The 17,577-nt window shown below is 42.5% G+C and overlaps 1 protein-coding gene across 1 annotated transcript in view; it reads left to right on the top strand.

Moving 5' to 3' along the window:
• LOC131851760 (twitchin) overlaps positions 1-17,577 on the top strand; it is a 114,991-nt gene that overhangs the window by 74,764 nt on the left and 22,650 nt on the right. Inside the window, exons 92-112 of the mRNA XM_059202307.1 lie at positions 120-338; positions 769-970; positions 1,383-1,527; positions 1,964-2,095; positions 2,589-2,802; positions 3,256-3,409; positions 3,980-4,216; positions 4,578-4,792; positions 5,281-5,500; positions 5,890-10,878; positions 11,480-11,647; positions 12,034-12,186; positions 12,325-12,474; positions 12,887-13,081; positions 13,275-13,403; positions 13,885-13,951; positions 14,512-14,670; positions 15,170-15,374; positions 15,722-15,858; positions 16,255-16,464; positions 16,821-17,176. Coding sequence (XP_059058290.1) covers positions 120-338; positions 769-970; positions 1,383-1,527; positions 1,964-2,095; positions 2,589-2,802; positions 3,256-3,409; positions 3,980-4,216; positions 4,578-4,792; positions 5,281-5,500; positions 5,890-10,878; positions 11,480-11,647; positions 12,034-12,186; positions 12,325-12,474; positions 12,887-13,081; positions 13,275-13,403; positions 13,885-13,951; positions 14,512-14,670; positions 15,170-15,374; positions 15,722-15,858; positions 16,255-16,464; positions 16,821-17,176 — 8,656 coding nt within the window. The remainder of the gene's footprint in view (positions 1-119; positions 339-768; positions 971-1,382; positions 1,528-1,963; positions 2,096-2,588; positions 2,803-3,255; positions 3,410-3,979; positions 4,217-4,577; positions 4,793-5,280; positions 5,501-5,889; positions 10,879-11,479; positions 11,648-12,033; positions 12,187-12,324; positions 12,475-12,886; positions 13,082-13,274; positions 13,404-13,884; positions 13,952-14,511; positions 14,671-15,169; positions 15,375-15,721; positions 15,859-16,254; positions 16,465-16,820; positions 17,177-17,577) is intronic.

Genomic DNA, 17,577 nt, shown 5'->3' with positions numbered 1-17,577 from the left:
TGTTATTTACTTGTTATATGTTTTCTATGATTATTTTGTATACGCTAAATAAATATATTTATATTTATTTTCTTTTACATGCATTAAATTAATAAAACAAACTCATTTCTTACCAATAGGCTGATCGAAGGCAATGAATACCAGTTCCGCGTGGTCGCAATTAACAAAGCGGGCCAGAGTAAACCTTCCGATGCCAGCAAGAACTTTGTGGCCAAGCCACGGTTCCTCGCTCCCAAAATCGACAGAAGACACCTGCGCGATGTCACCATCTCCGCTGGCTCCACTCTCAAGCTGGAGGCTGCTATCACTGGCGAGCCTGCACCAGCTGTTGAATGGAGGTACGTGTTAATTATTTAATAATAACAATTATTATTTATTTGCTTGTTACATGGTACAGTTTTGCATCTTAATATATAATAAAAGTACATGTAGCAAACCGTAGGGGTATACAAATATTGAAATAGATATCATAATTATTTTAATACTAATACTTAAATTTCTTTTCATTAAAAATATATAACATATAAGTACTATAATAGAATAATAGTTTGTCACAATATTCAACTAATGTCAATCAATATTATTTTGCACACAAAATTGTATATATGGAGGATTTTTTGTCTGTTTACATTCTCTACCAGTCAACCGTCGCATTGATCAGATATAATAAGGCGATACAATTTAACGGATATTAAGTCGTAAATACAGATAGATATAAATAAAGAAAAATACACAACACGAAGTTCACGAATTCTATTTCATCACTAGATACCAAAACATGCCGCTCCGACCGTCCAAGGCGGTCACCATCGACAGTCCGGATTACTTCACGAAGCTGGTAGTCCGGCCGGTCAGACGCGATGACACCGGCGAGTACACCGTCACTGCCGTCAACTCGAGCGGTAGAGATACCGTCACCATTAATGTGGTCGTCACTGATAAGCCGAACAAACCTGAAGGACCACTACAGGTATATGGAAGTCAAATTGATTATCATTTTTTAATTAATATTTTTAGCGTAACTTGGCGGCCTCGGTGGTCTACTATTAATTATTGACTGTGAGGCGATACTAAACCTAGTGCTAAACCACTAGGTTTAGCACACAGCCTTACTGTCAATACTTATGGGTTTGATTCCTCGCACGATACAAACATTTGTATTCACGAGTGTGATTGTTATATGAGGCTGGTCTATACATCCAGGCTGATATAATCACATATTATGTATATATTTAAAAAAATGTGCCTGAGTATATTTATCAGTTATCTAATACCCATAACACAAGCTCTGCTTGGGACTAGATGACACCGTGGGAATTATCCAGGAATACTATTTTTATTATTATTATTATTGATATCGATATGTTCAAACTCTATTTCAGATCTCAGACGTACACAAAGAAGGAGCGACATTGAAATGGAAGCGTCCAAAGGACGACGGTGGAGCACCTATCGAGTACTACCAAATCGACAAACTGGATACAGAAACCGGTTGCTGGGTGCCCTGTGCGCGTTCTGATGAGCCCAGTCAGTATCTCTAAGTTTTTTTTTATTTATTTATTGACATGTTACAAAAGGCAAAGATAGCTGGCATTTTAAACCTGCTGAAATTGTCAGCCAACCTAAGTAAAAACAAATCACTGTAATGATGGCCCTTTGACTATTGGTACCTTGAATAAATATAAAATCCAGGTACAAATGGTTCTCATTTCCTTTATCTCTAACATTAGTCTGAAAATACTGTCCTGTGACACGAGGTGGATAAACCTTCACTACTCGTGTTTCTCACCCTGCCCACTCAAATCTGGTAGGACTCTACTAGTACTACTTTAAATACACGTTTTAGTAAAGAACTTACGGGGAGTTCTAGACACGCTAAGATCATGTTACCGAAAATTGACAGTTAAATGTATCGTAGTAAGGTCTATGTTTGATTAACGAAATCGTTTAATTTATGTTACAGAGTGCGACGTGACCGGCCTGACTCCGGGCAAGGAGTACAAGTTCCGTGTGGCGGCCGTCAATTCGGAAGGCGAGTCGGAGCCCCTCATATCTGAAGGCACCATCGTCGCCAAGAATCCCTTCGACGAGCCTGGTCAGTTTAACATTATTTACTACTAACTTTAGATCGCAACTTCTGCATATGTGGTGTTTGAGACGTTATTTTCAAGATTATTTTCTTTACGCAAAGAAGCAGAACTCCATCAAGGCATATGATGGAGTTCTGCTTCTTTGTCGATTTCTCAAAGATGGGGGCGTGACTACCAGGAATACTTTTTCCAACCAATACTCTCCAAGATAGAGATAAAATTTCTCTTTATTTTTTATATATATATGCAATGACCAACGTTGATTCATGGTAAGTGGCAACCGTCGCCTATATACATCAATAGTACTAAGCACCTCTTATTACATTATCATATGATACGCTTTTTGTGTCGTCATACCGAAGGACGGTAATGCCATGTACTTTTCACTGCCGTACCCTTTTACCGAAACATAGCTTTTAAAGCAAGCTGTTTGGCAGATGACTTTGTACAATTCACAAACATGGATGTCTTATAATTAATTTTCAATTTTATTGATAGGCGCGCCTGGTACACCAAGCGTGACGGACTGGGACAAGGACCACGTGGACCTCAAATGGACCCCACCCACCAACGACGGCGGCGCCCCCATCGAGGGGTACGTCGTCGAGAAGAAGGACAAGTTTGGCAACTGGGAGAAGGCACTCGAAGTGCCAGCAGACAAAACTACGTGCACTGTGCCTGATCTCATCGAAGGGCAGACATACGAGTTCAGGTACCATTTTCGACCAGAATTATTTAATACTAGCTGAGCTCGCGACTTCGTATATAACTTTTTTGTTTAATCATTCACTGATTGGAATAGATTATGTATGTTCAATATTTTAAGTCAAGCTTAAATTAAATTAGTGTAAACCGCATACCTAAATCAGTTAATTTAATTCTGAGATCAGCTCGCTAAACGCTTCGGTCATAAAATTCTGTGAATTCAATCGTTTCTATTACTTTACATACAACGATCAGAAACATTTTTAATATATAGTGAGTTTAGTTTTTCTTAACTTTACGGCCGCTACTCGGTAACTATGTAACTCGCCTGTATTTCATTAGGTGAAATAAAATAGAAATACTTTCCCATCTATAACTGAAGATATTATTTTGAAGTTTACCATCATTCATGATGATTGTCAAAGCCAAATAGATAAAAAAAATAACATTGTTATCGTAGAGTGCGTGCGGTAAACAAAGCCGGGCCGGGAGAGCCTAGCGACAGCACGCATCCGATTATTGCCAAGCCCAGGAATCTCGCTCCCAAGATCGATAGGACCAACCTCATTGATATCAAGATCAAGGTCGGACAGAAGTTCGGATTCGATGTCAAGGTTTGTACTATTTTGTTATTTTAAAAAGTTAATTTTACAATTATTTATACTATATTTTATACTCTGCATCGGAATTTTATGTATTGGCTATTTTTGTCTTTCGCGACTATTGTTTCGACTTCAACCTGAAGGTTTCTTCAGTATGAGAAAGTGAAGAGAGAGAGAAAAATTTCTTAGCATTCCATGGGTTAATCGTGCGGTGCCGAGTCCATCGTGTCACAGAGAGGGAAACTCGAAACTCCGAGCAGTTCCCGGGACTTGTGATCTAGGTGTAGGTTTAAGGGCCCCATTTGGCGACGTATGTAACACTCAAAATTAGTACACTCAAGATAGTTATAGTAACGAGCTGTTCGCCCCGGTAAACATATCGCATCGATATTTAACAAAAAATATTAATTATAATACATTATATTGATGTGCCCTATAAAACTGTGGTACATCACTACACATATTCAGGTTTTCCTTTCAGGAAAAAATCCTCCTTGAGATTACCTACAATAATTACATCCACGCGAAACGGTGGCAAGTCGCTATATGAGATACAGAAAATAACCAAAATCTCTTAAACAGGTTACAGGTGAACCAATGCCCGAGACCAAATGGTTCCTCGCCAAAAAGGAGGTCAAATCCGGGGGTGATACCAAGGTTCAACATTCGGATTACAACACGAAACTGAATTGCAAGGCAGCCACCCGCGCAGACAGCGGCCGCTACACCATCACCGCCGAGAACAGCAACGGCAAGGATGTGGCTGAGGTGGAAGTCATCGTTCTCAGTGTGCCCAGCCCGCCTGGAGGACCACTCAAGGTTGTAACTCAGTACAGTATATAAACATATAGTTAATGACATAATTTAAGCATTATAAAAGATATTTTTGAATGGCTTTTGTGATTTTCAGAATACATTAAATTTTTAGCCCATATGATATTCTGATGTGTAAGCTATAAAGTTTCATAGAAATCAGTTCAGTAGTTATTGCGTGAAAGAGAACAATGTGATATGTATAGTTTTAATAGTAATAAAGTTATTTTATATTTTTGTTTAGATTAAAAGGGATTCTCGATAGTTTCACTGGACGAAGATTATGAATCGGGAAAAATAAAGCTCTCTATCTAAAACGAAAAGTAATAGAGTCTCCGTCTGTAGTAAAGTTTTTTTTTAAATGTAGGTGTCGGACGTGCACGCGAACGGCGCTAAGCTGTCGTGGAACCCGCCCGCGGACGACGGCGGGCAGCCCGTCGACAAGTACGTGGTGGAGCGCATGGACGAGGCCACCGGGCGCTGGCTGCAGGCCGGCGAGACCGACGGCCCGCTCACCAGCCTCGCCGTCGACGGCCTGCAGCCCGGACACAAGTACAAGTTCCGCGTGCGCGCAGTCAACAGGTGCGCTCGGAGTCATCACCTTCATAATACATTTACGACAGAACTTGTCGTTCTTGACTATCGTTTAGAATAAGCCGATGGGTCTGTTATGAGAAAAGATATAAATATTTATATATCCTTTGGTATCCAAAGGATATATACATAGGAATAAGGATATATATAATATTTATAAATAAATATATATATATATATATAAACTTCTGTAAACATTTACACCTACCGTGGCAACCAGTAATTATGGCAACACTATATACCTGAACTTTTTGCAAAAGATAATAATTGTAACTTCATAGTGTTCATGGACAGAACTTTTATTTAATGTTATACATACATAGATACCTATATAAAAGTACATAATGATTTGATTTTTTATTTAGTAGCAATAACACAAGCACTGCATAGATGGCACTGTTTGAGTTGTCCTAGGTTATTGTTATTATTAACTATTAAACTAATTTCCTAATTACATTATCACGGCCATTCCACAGACAAGGCAAGTCAGAACCACTTACGACGCCTCACGCTACCGAAGCCAAGAATCCGTTCGACGTGGCAGGCAAGCCTGGCACTCCAAAGATCAAGGACTTCGACAAAGACTTTGTGGAACTGGAATGGACTCGGCCGGAAAGCGACGGTGGCGCCCCTATTACGGGATATGTTATTGAAAAGAAGGACAGATTCGCGCCGGACTGGGAAGAATGTGCTCAGGTAAATTTTGAAACACTTTTAATTGTAAAAATTGCAATCATTGCAATTTATATACAAAATTTAGGAATGCACTATTTAAAAACTCCTTTATACTAAAATATTAATTGTAAACAAAAAAACAGCTCGAAATCTTGACAATATAGTCAATAATATGATTAAAATAAAAATTGTTTGATTTTATTTTTACGAACTTAGTCCTAGACTGATTCGGTGTTTCGGGATCGATCCCGTGCAACGGATGTTTGTTTTGAGGAGTATGACAGTTTGTATTTTTGTGGGCATTTTCTGTTTTATATGAGTATTTAATGTAGACTTATGACATATGTAATTTTATATAATAGTAAGTTTACTTGACAGAAAGTTTAACAAATTGTACATTTTGTTATCAGATCGAAGGCGATGTAACATCCGGAAAAGTACCTGATCTGATCGAAGGCAATACGTATGAGTTCAGAGTCCGCGCTGTCAATAAGGCCGGACCTGGAGTCCCAAGTGATGGCACAGCGCCCCACTTGGCGCGACCCAAGAATCTACCTCCCAAGATTGACAGGAACTTCATGTTCGATATTAAGGTCAAGTCTGGACAGAACTTCGAGCTCGATGTCCCCGTCGCCGGTGAGCCGACGCCAACTAAGGAGTGGCAGCATGGAGATAATATTGTCATCAATACTGACAGGATTAAATTGGTTAACGACACTCATTCCACTAAGTTCCGCGTTGTCGATGCTAAGAGAGCTGATTCGGGAACTTACACGCTTAAAGCCAAGAATATCAACGGAACAGACACAGCGACTGTTAAGGTGCTCGTTCTCGATGTACCACTACCACCCGAAGGGCCACTCCGAGCTGATGATATCACCAAGTCCGGCTGTACACTTCGCTGGAGGCCACCTAAAGATGATGGTGGCAGTGAAATTACTCATTATGTTGTTGAAAAAATGGACCAAGAGAACATGCGTTGGGTACCAGCGGGTGATGTACAAGCCTGCAGTATTAGGATAGATCATCTTATTGAAGGCCACGATTACAACTTCCGTGTCCGCGCTGTCAACAAACAAGGAGAGTCTCAACCCCTTGTCGGACACGAACCCGTTACCGCCAAAGATCCCTACGGAACACCAGACAAACCCGGCACTCCAGTTGTCAAGGACTGGGACAAGGATCACATGGACTTGGAATGGGTACCGCCTAAAAAAGACGGCGGTTCCCCAGTCACAGGTTATATTATCGAAGCAAAGAAGAAATATGGACCATGGGAAGTTGCTGCAACAGTACCAGGGAACCAGACGACAGCTACTGTTCCTGGTTTACAAGAAGGAGAGGAGTATGAATTTAGAGTTATCGCAGTTAATAAAGCTGGAAATGGTGAACCGAGCGACGCTTCCACGCCACAAGTTGCAAAGGCACGTTATTGCGCGCCGCACTTCGACAAGATGCTTCTTGCTGATAAGACTGTTAAAGCAGGACAGAGGATACAATATGAGATACCTATCGAAGCATCACCAAAGCCAACTGTTGAATGGCAAATCAATGGTAAAGTCGTTCATCCGTCAGATCGTATCGATATTCAAATTTTGCATAATAGGGTCATCCTAGACATTCCATTCTCCGTCCGCGCTGACGGAGGCGTTTACAAACTGACCCTGAAAAACGATCTCGGAATTTGTTCAGGAACCGCTCAAGTTACCGTACTTGATAAACCATCAAGACCTGAGAAGCCCCTTGCAGTTTCTGATGTCACTAAAGACTCCTGCTCGCTTTCGTGGAAGATTCCTCTCGATGATGGCGGATCACCTATCTTACATTATGTTATTGAAAAAATGGACTTAAGTCGTGGCACGTGGTCTGATGCTGGTATGAGCACATTCCTATCACACCAAGTAACCAGATTAATACATATGAAAGAATATTTGTTCAGAGTCAGTGCCGTGAACGCAATTGGTCAATCTGAACCATTGGAATTAGACCGCGCTATTGTTGCAAAGAACGAATTCGATGAACCATCAGCACCTGGTAAACCTGAAGCTACAGACTGGAGCAAAGACCATGTGGACTTACAATGGACAACACCTAAATCTGATGGAGGATCTCCTATCACTGGTTACATTGTCCAGAAGAAAGAAAAGGGCAGCCCATACTGGGTGAACGCTGTTCATGTACCGCCTAACAAGAATAAAGCGACAGTACCAGATCTAATTGAAGGCCAAGATTATGAATTCCGTGTAATAGCTGTTAATCAAGCTGGACAATCTGAGCCTAGTGAGCCTTCTGATATTATCACCGCCAAAGACAGATTTGTGGCGCCAAAGATTATTACGCCACTTAAAGAGATTCGCATCAAGGCTGGTCTCATTTTCCACTTGGATGTTAACTTTATTGGCGAGCCGACTCCTGAAGTTAAATGGACTAACGATGGTAAACCAGTTGCTACAAATGAGAGAACAACAGTCACATCTGTTGGACATCACACTATCATACACACTGTGAACTGCAAACGGTCAGATGCTGGCAAATACCATTTATTATTAAAGAACGATTCTGGCTCTGATGAGGGCAGCTTCGACCTTATCGTATTGGATGTGCCTGGACCACCACAAGCTCCATTTGCATACGAGGAGATCACTGCACAGTCGGTAACTTTGTCATGGAAACCTCCTAAAGATAATGGTGGTAGTGAACTTACTGCCTACGTTATTGAAAAGAGAGATCTTACACATGGAGGCGGCTGGGTACCAGCTGTTACATATATCAACCCTAAGTATAACCACGCAACTGTGCCCAGACTTCAAGAAGGTACACAATACGAGTTCAGAGTCTTTGCTGAAAACTTGCAGGGTCGATCTGAACCATTGGTAACTGACAAACCAGTCGTGGCAAAGAATCAATACACAGTACCTGGTAAACCAGGTAAACCAGAGCTAGTATCTGCTGATAAGGACCATATTAAAATTAAATGGTCGTCGCCAATATCTAACGGTGGGTCTAATATTCTTGGATATGACGTTGAAAGAAGAGATAAGGCTACGGGCCGATGGGTTAAATTGAACAAGGAACCGGTTAGATCAAGTGAATACAACGATGATAGGGTACAGGATGGACACCAATACGAATACAGAGTATCAGCTGTCAACGCTGCCGGCCCTGGTCAACCATCAGATCCATCAAATGTATTCATTGCTAGACCAATGAAAGAAAAACCAAAACTGTCATTAGACCACCTGATTGGTCGTAAGATTAAGGTCCGTGCTGGTGAACCAATAAACATTAACATTCCAATTACTGGTGCTCCAACACCTACTGTTACTTGGTCTAAAGGAACAATACCTCTACCAGCGTCTAACAGAATATCGACAGAAACGAAGATGGATGAAACCAAATTCAGTATCGAGAAATCTACTAGAGATGATGCTGGCAAATATACTGTTACTGCCAGTAATGAGTATGGCAAAGATTCTGCTGACATTGAAGTCATTGTTGTCGATAAACCTGGCCCACCGAAAGGACCTCTTCTATGTACTCCAGTCACACATGATGCAATTAGTCTCACTTGGCATCCACCTACAGACGATGGCGGCAGCGAAATTACCGGTTATGTTGTAGAAGTAGCAGAATTCGGAGTTAATGACTGGCGAACTGTCGCTGGTTTTTGTCCGAAGTGCTCGTTTACCGTTAAGAATTTGACCGAAGGTAAGAAATACGTGTTTAGAGTACGCGCTGAAAACTTGTATGGCGTCTCAGAACCATTAGAAAGCAAGCCTACGATTGCGAAATCACCATTCGACCCGCCAGATGCGCCAGATACACCAAAGATCACTGGATACAGTGCAAACAACTGCTCTCTCGAATGGCAGCCACCAGCAAACTGTGGTGGCAAGCCTATTACTGGATATTACGTTGAGAAGAGAGAACGTGGCGGCGACTGGGTGAAAGTCAACAACTATCCAACGCCAAATACCTGTTACACAGTTCCGGATCTCCGTGAAGGCAACCGTTATGAGTTCCGCGTAATTGCTGTCAATGAAGCTGGCCCTGGCAAACCCAGCAAGCCTACTGAACCTATCACAGCAGAAACACAGCGTCTTAAGCCAAGCGCACCTGAAGCACCTAAGCCCGATAGAGTCACAAAAGATTCAGTTACATTATCATGGAGACCACCAAAGAATGACGGTGGATCTAAAATCAAGGGATACATCATTCAACAGAAAGGAAAGGGTGATAAAGATTGGAAAGACGTCAATGATGTTCCCATTCCGGGTCTTGTACACACAGTACCAAAGCTCAAGGAAGGTGCTGAATATCAGTTCAGAGTTATCGCTGTCAACGACGTTGGTAGGTCGGATCCAAGTAAACCAACATCAGATATCACTATCGCTGAACAGCCTAACAAGCCTTGTATGGATCTTGGTGGAGTCAGAGACATCACAGTACGAGCTGGAGAGGACTTCTCTATCCACGTACCGTACACTGGTTTCCCTCAACCCACAGCATCATGGTTTGCTGATGATAACCTGCTTGATGTAGAAAAAGATCCTAGAATATTCCAAAAGATTACACCAGATTCCGCGTCGCTTGTCGTCAAGGACGCTAAGCGCACCGATGGTGGACAATATCGTTTACAGTTACGTAATCCATCTGGCTACGATACGGCGACAATTAACGTCCGTGTTCTCGATAGACCTGGCAAACCAGAGAACCTACGCGCTGATGAATTCGAAGGCGAAGCGCTGACATTATACTGGAATCCGCCAAAGGACAACGGCGGCGGTGAAATTACAAACTATGTAGTTGAAAAACGCGAAGCTCGTACTGGCAACTGGACCAAGGTGTCTGGTTATGTGACCACTCCATTCTTGCGAGTTAAAAACTTAAGCGTCGGAAGGGATTACGAGTTTAGAGTTATGGCAGAGAACCAGTACGGTCAATCTGACCCAGTGCAGACAACAGAGCCAATCAAAGCGAGACATCCATTCGATCCTCCTGGCCCACCAGGTGTTCCACGGTCTATCGAAACTACCGAATCGTCTATTACAATTACTTGGACGAAGCCGCGTCATGATGGCGGTTCTCCTATCACTGGTTACGTAGTCGAGAAGAGATTGATAACAGAAGATAAATGGACTAAAGCTTCTCATGCACACATTCCAGACACCACTTATAAAGTTACAGGGTTGATTGAAAACCACGAATATGAGTTCCGCGTGGCGGCTATTAACGCTGCAGGCCAGGGACCTTGGTCGCAGAGCTCGGATGCTATCCGTGCGTGCGCGCCACCTAACTCACCGCGCATCACCAGTGACCTCAGCCTTCGCGACATCACTGTCATCGCTGGCGAGGAGATCAAAATCACTGTGCCTTTCACTGGCAACCCAAGGCCGAAGGTTAGTGCTTCAATTTTAACTTTCATGTTATACATTGTAACTTCATGAATTGGAATAACTAGAATTCTATGTAATCCTAGCGCCTGACGTGGCTTTTAAGTTTAGATCACATATTTGCAGATCTATGTCTTCTTTTCGTATGTTGCGCGAACTTCTCTTCTCTATATTTGAACGTTAAATACGTTAAATAAAATTAAAATGTATACCAGAGATCACGATTTTATAAGCCAATGAACTCTTCTGGCACCAGCTTAATAGTAGAAGCCATAATCCGCGTAATAGATTTTTATTTTAGTTAGATCTAAACTTAAAAGCCACTTTTAAGTTTAGATCAAATATTTGCAGATCTATGTCTTTCTTTTCGTATGTTGCGCGAACTTCTCTTCTCTATATTTGAACGTTAAATACGTTAAATAAAATTAAAATGTATACCAGAGATCACGATTTTATAAGCCAATGAACTCTTCTATCCATGTCTGGCACCAACTTAATAGTAGAAGCCATAATCTGCGTAATAGATTTTTATTTTAGTTACTTTTGAACTTTGGAATTCATACTACAATGATAAAGAAACTCGTTTAAAACCAGATTACGTTTTTAGGTCTCATGGGTGGTGAACAACGAGGAAGTTTTCCCAGACAGTCGTATTCGTTTCGTTACCTCCGATGTGGACACAGTATTCCTAAACTCGAGCGCTAAGCGTTCAGATACCGGTTCCTACACGATACAGCTGGTCAACAGCGAAGGTTCCGACAGCGCTACTTGCAGGGTAAGTTACATATGACAGACATAATTGGACATAAACTTTGGCAATACATTATTTAACTTACATGCTAACATTATAATGTCTATAAACATTATAGATTAATAAATATCTGCACCGTACTAACATGTATTGTCACACCTAAAATTCAAATGAAGTGTAATAAAATGTATGGTATTATTATGTTTGTCTAATACTTATGTCAGGGGGTGCACTCTTTTTTCCTATTACGACCATAGTGATGTAATTTACATGAATATGGATCTAATAGTAAAAATAAATCTTGACTGTTGTAAAATAGACATTATTAAGGCTTCAATGAGACATATTTTCCCCAAAGATATCTACCATGTGCAAATTATTCAAACGTTAATTTAATACTATTCTTACAGGTTTTGGTAGTGGACAAACCATCCCCACCAGTGGGACCATTGGACGCATACGACATTACACCAGACACATGCACATTGTCATGGAAACCACCGCTCGATGATGGCGGCTCACCAATCACAAATTATGTGGTCGAAAAGATGGACGGCAGTGGAGTAAGTATTCGATATGAAATACTCGCTGATATTAACAATAATCAGTTTTGTAGAATTGTAACTATATTTTTAAAGAAAAAATATAATTTGACTCTAGTTACTATTCTGAAATACTGAAGTATTTCTCCTACTTCTCAGGTATGGAGCAAGATTTCATCATTTGTCCGAAACTGCCACTACAATGTGATGGGTCTGGAACCCAACAAGAAATACACATTCAGGGTTCGAGCGGAGAACCAATATGGTGTCTCTGACCCACTCACTATGGATGATTCGATTACAGCCAAGGTTAGTGATTAAAGAACAATAAACGAAAAGTAGAAATCGGTAAAATATTGAGTATCTATATATTCTGTATTCTTTATTGCTAAGGTAGATTACATATGTCATAGAAAGGTAATAAATAGCATATATTATGTTATTGCAAACATTTTGTCAGCACGTCATCGCGTAACTATTACGTATATACCATAGATACTCAGAATATATTGTAATTTCCATATGATTGTAATTACTATTTAACTTTATTTTTTATTTATTTTATTTATTATGGCTCATAAATAATATTATCATAATAAATATCCCATTTATCTAAACGCGAAGAACCACAAAAAGTTTAAAACAGTTACAGTCATTTAAACTAAAAAAGAATCCTTCGAGCCGGACGATATATGAAGATTGAATTATGTGCGTATGACAGTTCCCGTTCACGATCCCCGAGCCACCGGGCGCACCGCGCGTGGTGGAGTGGGACGGGTCGAGCGCGTCGCTGGTGTGGGACCGGCCGCGCTCCGACGGCGGCGCGCGCATCCAGGGGTACAAGCTCGAGTACCGCGACGTCAGGGACGGCGTCTGGAACGGCGCGGACTACCTCGTCAAGGACTGCAACTACCAGGTGCGTTGATCGGGATGCTTTATTTTTGGTACATCGAGCTGGATTCACTAGGCGTTGGATGGTATTACTAAAAACAAGTCCTCTTAAAAAGTTATTATTCCATCTCTATATAGGTTGGGAATGGACCCGATAACTCTCAATCACGGTTAATCCATTTAAGAATTTGCCTCATTTCTCTCAATGATGTTTACAGGCGTACAACCTGGAGCCGGGCCACGAGTACGAATTTCGCGTGCGCGCAAAGAACGCCGCCGGCTTCAGCAAGTACTCCGCGAGCTCGGCGCCGTACAAGGTGCGGCCGCGCTGCACCCCGCCGGAACCCGCGTGCTGCGCGTCGGCAAACTCGCCGACCTCAGGAATGCCCGCAAACGACGGAGGTAACGCACGCTCCACACGACACACACACCCCACTGTCAGTACTCTCGGCAGGAATGATGTTTACAAACGACGCGTACAACACACACACCCCACTGTCGGGCCACGAGTGCGGGCCCCGCGCGTCGCGCAAACTACGCCGACCGGCTGGGACCCGCCCGCAAACGACGGAGTAACGCACGCTCCGCACGACACACACACCCCACGCCGTCAGTACAAGGTGCGGGCCGCGCGTCGGCAGGAACTACGCCGACCTCAGGCCCGCCCGCAAACCGGAGGTAACGCACGCTCCACACGACACACACACCCCACTGCGCGTGGGCCCCGCGCGTCGGCAGGAACTACGCCGACCTCAGCTGGGACCCGCCCGCAAACGACGGAGGTAACGCACGCTCCACACGACACACACACCCCACTGTCAGTACGAGGTGCGGGCCCCGCGCGTCGGCAGGAACTACGCCGACCTCAGCTGGGACCCGCCCGCAAACGACGGAGGTAACGCACGCTCCACACGACACACACACCCCACTGTCAGTACGAGGTGCGGGCCCCGCGCGTCGGCAGGAACTACGCCGACCTCAGCTGGGACCCGCCCGCAAACGACGGAGGTAACGCACGCTCCACACGACACACACACCCCACTGTCAGTACGAGGTGCGGGCCCCGCGCGTCGGCAGGAACTACGCCGACCTCAGCTGGGACCCGCCCGCAAACGACGGAGGTAACGCACGCTCCACACGACGCAGCTATTGTGGTAAAGAAAAGGGATAACTTACCCTTTTTTTGCCACAAAAGCTGCGTTTAGGTACACGACGCGATCATTAGCGCGGACTACGCGAATCTTATCTGGGATCCGAACGTGCACGACGGAGGTAAGGTACGCTACACACATCCTATCCCTACTTTATAATAACAACCCTTTTTTACTTTGACATAATGTCCCATAGATCCGCCCGTCCCGGCGAAGGCGAGCGGGTACTGTGAGACTTCTACTCATTAAAAACTCCAAGATATCCCGACGAAGCGCCTTTAATAAAAAAATTGTATCTTTACAGGTTCTCGCGTTACCGGCTACATCATCGAGCGACGAGACGTTGGCGGTTCTGTTTGGGTTAAATGCAATGACTACAATGTACAAGATACCACCTTCACGGCAATGAATCTCGGAGAGAAGTCCGACTACGAGTTCCGTATCATCGCTGTAAATTCTGCCGGTATGTGATATTAATTGGATCGTTATTTAACGACTTTATTTATTTACATACTTTTTATTGCGACAGATAAACTACAGAAATCAATATTAAGCGACCTAATCGCTTATGCAATCTCTTCCAGACAGCCTTTAGGTAGAGGAGAAAACACAAAAAGTGGTCTTTGTGTAAGGGATCTATACTGTGTGCGCTGTAGCATGGTGCGGGTGACAGTTACTAATTTTACATTTAACAATTGCTACATTTAAGTTAATGGAGTTATTTAACATAATTTGTAAATCACGGTAACTTTTAAGAGTGAAACGAAACATTAATGAAACTGTCTACCGCACTATGCTACAGCTCACATGGTATAGATATTAATGTATATTGGCATGGGCGTAGCCAGCTATGGTTATCTATCGCTATCCATATCTATTCAACTATTGCAACATTATTACTTCAAATTCTGGTTAATTAAATTTGGTATTTGCAACGAAAAACCGTTTTGTTTACCCAACAGGCAAATCCGAACCGTCCACATGCACGACTCCGGTCCGCACCGGCGAGGAGATCGGAGGAACGAAGCCGGAATGGGTGAAACCATTACCTCCACACATGGCGGCGCCGCTCGGTCGCCCCTTCACTCTGGAGTGCGTGGCAACCGGCAACCCAATACCGACTGGTCGCTGGCTGAAGAACGGACGCGAGATCGTTCTTGGCACCAGGTTAGTACACTATCTAGTATTTTATGTTCGGTCCAAGTGGGAGCGAGAGGTATACCAGCGATATCTCTGCAATCTTCTAAAAAATCTTGCCCTGCTAGAAATGCAGTAAGTTCTATACTAGAAACTAGCAGGGTCTTACCAGATATCGCTAGGCGGGGAGAGAAACACGAGCGGTGAAGTGGTGAGTGTTGACGTACGTTTGCAAAGGAGACCCCTTAATTCTACACCCAAGTCAGAAGTTTCGGGAACTGCTCCGAGTTTCCCTCTCTGCCATAAGTTGGACCCGGCTCCCATGAATTCATGGAATGCTAAAAAAACTGTCTCTCTTATATAATCATAATTTCCAGATTTATTGCGGAGTCCCGCGAGGGCACTCTGAAGTTGAACATCCTGGAGGCGACGGATGCGGACGATGGTGACTACACATGCGAAGCCGTCAACAATATCGGCTTCATCTACTGTATTGGACATCTCAAGATTGGAAGTTAGTATAATTAAATAAGGATATCAGCGTTAAAATACAACAAAAGTATTTCACTAACAGCAACCATTATCGACAAAACATTTGAAAAGTTTTCGTAACTATAAACATGTTGTCATTGTTTTTGTATGTAATTAGAATGATAAACAAACTGATCAGCTAATGGCAATAGGTAACCGTCGCATTGCATATACATAAACAGCGTTTTGGACAACTTAGTATGTGCCCGCGACTCCGCTCATGCGTTGCCATTCTGGATAAATAAGATGTCATGCCTTTATATACTGCCATTCCACGCTTTGGATCACAACATACAAAGCAAGCTGCTTAACGGGTGTAATGCCCACCTATTTTAGCGCAAAATGTATTTTTTTATATAAAAACAAATGTATACTCCAGACCCACCGCGTATCACCCGCATGCCTGGAGACCTCCACCTGCCGGAGCATGACAATACCAAGATCAAGATCCTGTACACGGGAGACCAGCCCGCTGACGTCACGCTCACCAAGGACGGCCACAAGCTGGTGGACTCCCCACACCTCAAATACACCGTCTTCGATGACTACATCCTCATATTTATTAAGGACATCAGCAAGGATGATATGGGTAAGTTTTGTCATGTGTATTACTAGCTGTTACCCATGATTCCGCCTTTATGGATTTTTTTTTGTCTGTAATTATCTTCAAAAGACCGTCTTTTCGCCAGGGGGTTGGCAAAGAAGAATGTTGTATTTTTACCCATTATTAATAAGATATTGTAAAAATACTATAATATAATTTTTTTAATTAAATCATTTAATTCTAATTAAATAATTTGTTTTGTAATACAAGATTGTATATTGCGAAAACATATTCTTCAATTAATTTTCTAGATATAATTTATTCGTTTAATAATAATATAAATATGGACAATAATGACAATAAATCCAATTTAATAATAATACATATTTTATATTCGACAGGCTTATACAAGTTGACGATCAAGAACAACTCCGGAGAAGTATCCGATACGTTCTCCGTCACTGTCACTGGCCTGCCCGGACCTCCCCAGGGTCCTCTGGAGACCACAGACATCAGCCGTCACTCGTGCACACTGGCATGGAAACCACCAACTTACGACGGCGGCTTACCAGTCACTCATTACGTCATCGAGCGTAATGACACGTCAGGAACTGCCTGGATTACAATAGCATCATCAGTGAGAGATACCAGGTTCACAGTCCAAGGACTGACGGAGGGACAGGAATATAACTTCAGGATACATGCAGCTAATGAGAATGGCATCGGACCGGCGTTGGAGGGTGCAAATCCGATTAGGGTGAGCAATTTCAAAGAAATAGAGGAATATGAATAAATATAATTTATTTATTTATTACATAAAAGAAAATACATTTAATGGACACTTAATTACGGCAAAAGAACCCGGTTCTCCGTATACCTGCAGGATACTCCTGTGCGGCGCCGATTTTTCAACCGCATCCTTTTCTCTCAAGAACATAATATAACAAACTAGGGTAGCTCAATTCAACTAATCTATAACATAAACAAAAGTCTTAATCTCAATAATACTGACCAGATAGTACTCTGTTCTATCATTGTTTTATGCTATCGCCACATTCGAAATGCAGATTGAATCCAAAAAATATATGTAATCAAAAAGCAACTAGAAACTTATCTAGACCTATTTGATTTCGTACTATACTTACACGCAATATCTAC

The sequence above is a fragment of the Achroia grisella genome, unplaced genomic scaffold (assembly GCF_030625045.1).
Source record: "Achroia grisella isolate CSIRO2021 unplaced genomic scaffold, CSIRO_AGI_Agris_v1 utg1174, whole genome shotgun sequence".
Taxonomy (NCBI): domain Eukaryota; kingdom Metazoa; phylum Arthropoda; class Insecta; order Lepidoptera; family Pyralidae; genus Achroia; species Achroia grisella.
Note: the sequence above shows the minus strand (reverse complement) of the source record. Positions and strands in the feature narration are given on the sequence as shown.